The sequence below is a fragment of the Solanum dulcamara genome, chromosome 8, assembly GCF_947179165.1.
Source record: "Solanum dulcamara chromosome 8, daSolDulc1.2, whole genome shotgun sequence".
NCBI lineage: Eukaryota > Viridiplantae > Streptophyta > Magnoliopsida > Solanales > Solanaceae > Solanum > Solanum dulcamara.
This window is the reverse complement of record NC_077244.1, coordinates 48,753,376-48,756,169: the sequence shown is the minus strand read 5'-3', so window position 1 is coordinate 48,756,169 and position 2,794 is coordinate 48,753,376. Positions and strand designations below refer to the sequence as shown.

Sequence of the window (2,794 nt, the reverse complement as noted above, 5' to 3'; positions counted from 1 at the left end):
CCATGAATCCATGACCAGAGGAAAAAAAAACCAAATTTAACCGAAAAAAATAAATCAAAATTAAGAGGTGACCAAGTAGTAATAATAAGACACAAATATAAAATTGTGGTGTTTAGTTACCGTTAGGGGCGGCTTGACGCTAGCTGTCACAAATATATATCAACCAGCGCACTTACACGGTAGTTGAAGTATTTTGCATTTAGCTTCTCCTGAAGATGACAGATTTCTTGAGCTGCTCTTCACCTCAGCCTCACGACATTCATCTTCCCTTTTCCTCTCATCTTCTAACCAATGATGCTCAAAGAGACATCACTTACAGGTACCTTCAAATTTATAATTGCTATATGAAAAGGTACAAGTATTAAAACACAATGTACAACCAACATGAAATGAAAATTACAAATCTGGATCATTTTGAGTTTAATATCTGATACTTGTTCTCGGAATTGGATTTCATATCTTCTGGTTTGTGGTAGCAAAGCGCAAGGTTTCAATGAAAAACATTAATGTTGATTTTTGATTTTAAAGAAAGCTTCTAGAATGAACCATTGTAGTATCTTTGGACATTTACCTTAAAGATAGATTTAAAAGTTCAAGGTTCTCTACAGTTATCTAGATTGTTCTTCTAAGCAGGGGCGGATCCACGTGTAGTTGAGCGGGTTTATCCGAACTTACTTCGTTAAAAAATTACACTGTATATATAAGATAAAAATTTTAATTTATGTGTATATATTTAACATTGAACCCCCTGAGCATAAGTCAAAGGACTAGCTCAGTGGCAAATGGGATTCAATATTTTGCCATAGCTTATCTCAGCTCGCGGGTTTGAATCCGATTAAGCGCATTTTTTTTATTAGCCTGTTTAATTTTTTTTTAAGCCCCTTTATAAAATTTCTGGATCCGTCACTGCTTGTAAGATGCATTTAGAATAATATTTAGAATTATCTCTACACAAGTATATATTTATACTTATATAACTAAAGGAGACGGTCATTTGTAATTAACCCAAATTCAATTCAAGCAATTTAAGAAGTTTGTCCATAACAAAGTTTTCTGTCCAAAATCCTCCTTTTCCTTTCGTAATTTCATTTTCTTTAGTTAAATCTTTCCATTCTAGTTAACAATCTTGGTAGTAGAAAATCTTCCCAATTTTACTTTTCTTATGCCATTCTCTACATCAAGTATTTGGCCAAAAGAAAAGAGGAGGACAAACTCTAATTGATGAAATGGAGAGTACTATTGTGATTCTAATTACAATTTGCTTTTATTTGTTGCAGTTGTGGGTCCTGTGGATATGAATTGAACCTCAACTCTTGCAATCGCAATACCAGAGTCATTGGATCAAAATATGGGAAAACAATGAGGAGAGGGGTTCTCTCATTTCTATGCATTGACGAGAGCAGATTTACTCAGATAAGTAAACTCAGATGCTCACCCTATTTTAGATCCAAAAACTCGTGGGGTTTATTTCAACGACACACTAAACTCTTGTGTCGAAAATGCACAAGTTATATTGGTGTTTCTTATAATAGTAATAGCAGTGCAAGAGGTGCTGCGAGACATATTAATGTCAAGACAGATGCAGCAACACCTAATTGGGATGGGCTGTCAGCTTGTACAACTAATTACGAAATCAAGATATGTGCATTAAGGCCATCTGTGAAGGAAGTCATCATTCACCAGTAAACTAAGCAAATGCTCATCCTTGTTTGTGTCATAAGACAAGAGTCAATATATACATGTGCCTGTCTGACTGTCTCTACTTGAAGAACTCACTGTGCAACCATGAAATCCATATATATCCTTAGTAGGAACACACTTGTTTAAGAATCTGTTGTGAAGTCGCGGTGCCACCAGAAAGGAATGCTTGTTTTTGTGACCAATATCATAAGAAACGGACAACAGAGTCACTCTGCTCAAGTTTTACCGAGATGGATAATACACCCTTCTTGTTCTTCCTTGTGTATGATGATTTTTAAAGCTTTTACACGGTAGCTCAAAATGTGTTTTACTATAACCTTCAAGTTTCGTTGAATTTATTAACGCAAAAGTAAAAACATATATAGAAGCAGGGGAGCATACTCTAAGGTCTCAATATTTTCGGCATAAGTTATTCAGTTGATCACTTGCTCTTTGTTTCTTAGATCCCTTTCTGCGTATATTTGCAGTCACTTGATGTAGACAGAATTGACACGATCCTGAGAATATCTTATTAATCTTCCTGCCAAAAATCCTTTAATTGGTGTCTTTCTCCGGGAAGCCAAGCCCAATTGATTTGGGTAGCTGCTACAAAAGATCAATTGCCATCAGGGCTCTAGAGGCACTAGGACAAAATGAATCTTGTGGACCAAATCTAGGAATAATACATTTCCAAATGGATGGAGAATTTGCAACTGTCCACTGCAATGTAACTTGTTTAAAGAATTAAGTATCGTCCAGCACGACATGAATATCAGGGATGACCATGATGCCCAGAGCCCCGGACTGAGATGAAAATACTAGCTCAGGAGCATAGCGACCTGGTAAGTAGTTACACTACAGCCAATTCGGTCTCTAAGCATCCTTTATGTGTAACCCCCGCCCGAAGGAAAGTCATCAAAAGATAGCTTGCAACAGTCTCCAAGTCTGACAAAAATTAATCTCGAAACCAGAGTCAGATCTGAGGCACTTGATAACTCTCAAGTACAATTTAGAGTGGCTTTTTTTTTTTATATTATATCTAGACTACCCTTTTCTCAGGAACGTCTAAGAGATTTTGCCCTATAAATAAACTCTTGCATGAGAGTAGAAGATA

The 2,794-nt window shown here is 36.2% G+C and overlaps 1 protein-coding gene across 1 annotated transcript; it reads left to right on the top strand.

Moving 5' to 3' along the window:
* Window positions 1-207: 207 nt before the first annotated feature.
* Window positions 208-2,522, top strand: LOC129900823 (uncharacterized protein At4g08330, chloroplastic-like). Its single transcript, XM_055975891.1, has 2 exons — window positions 208-319; window positions 1,278-2,522. The coding sequence occupies exons 1-2, from the start codon at window positions 216-218 to the stop codon at window positions 1,684-1,686; spliced, it is 513 nt and encodes a 170-aa protein (XP_055831866.1). The 5' UTR covers window positions 208-215; the 3' UTR covers window positions 1,687-2,522.
* The last annotated feature ends 272 nt before the right edge of the window (window positions 2,523-2,794 follow it).

Coding starts and splice junctions, on each gene's coding strand:
- LOC129900823 (XM_055975891.1), top strand. CDS start 216: ATGACAGATTTCTTGAGCTGCTCTTCACCTCAGCCTCACGACATTCAT. Junction 320..1,277: donor CAAAGAGACATCACTTACAG/GTACCTTCAAAT, acceptor TATTTGTTGCAG/TTGTGGGTCCTGTGGATATG.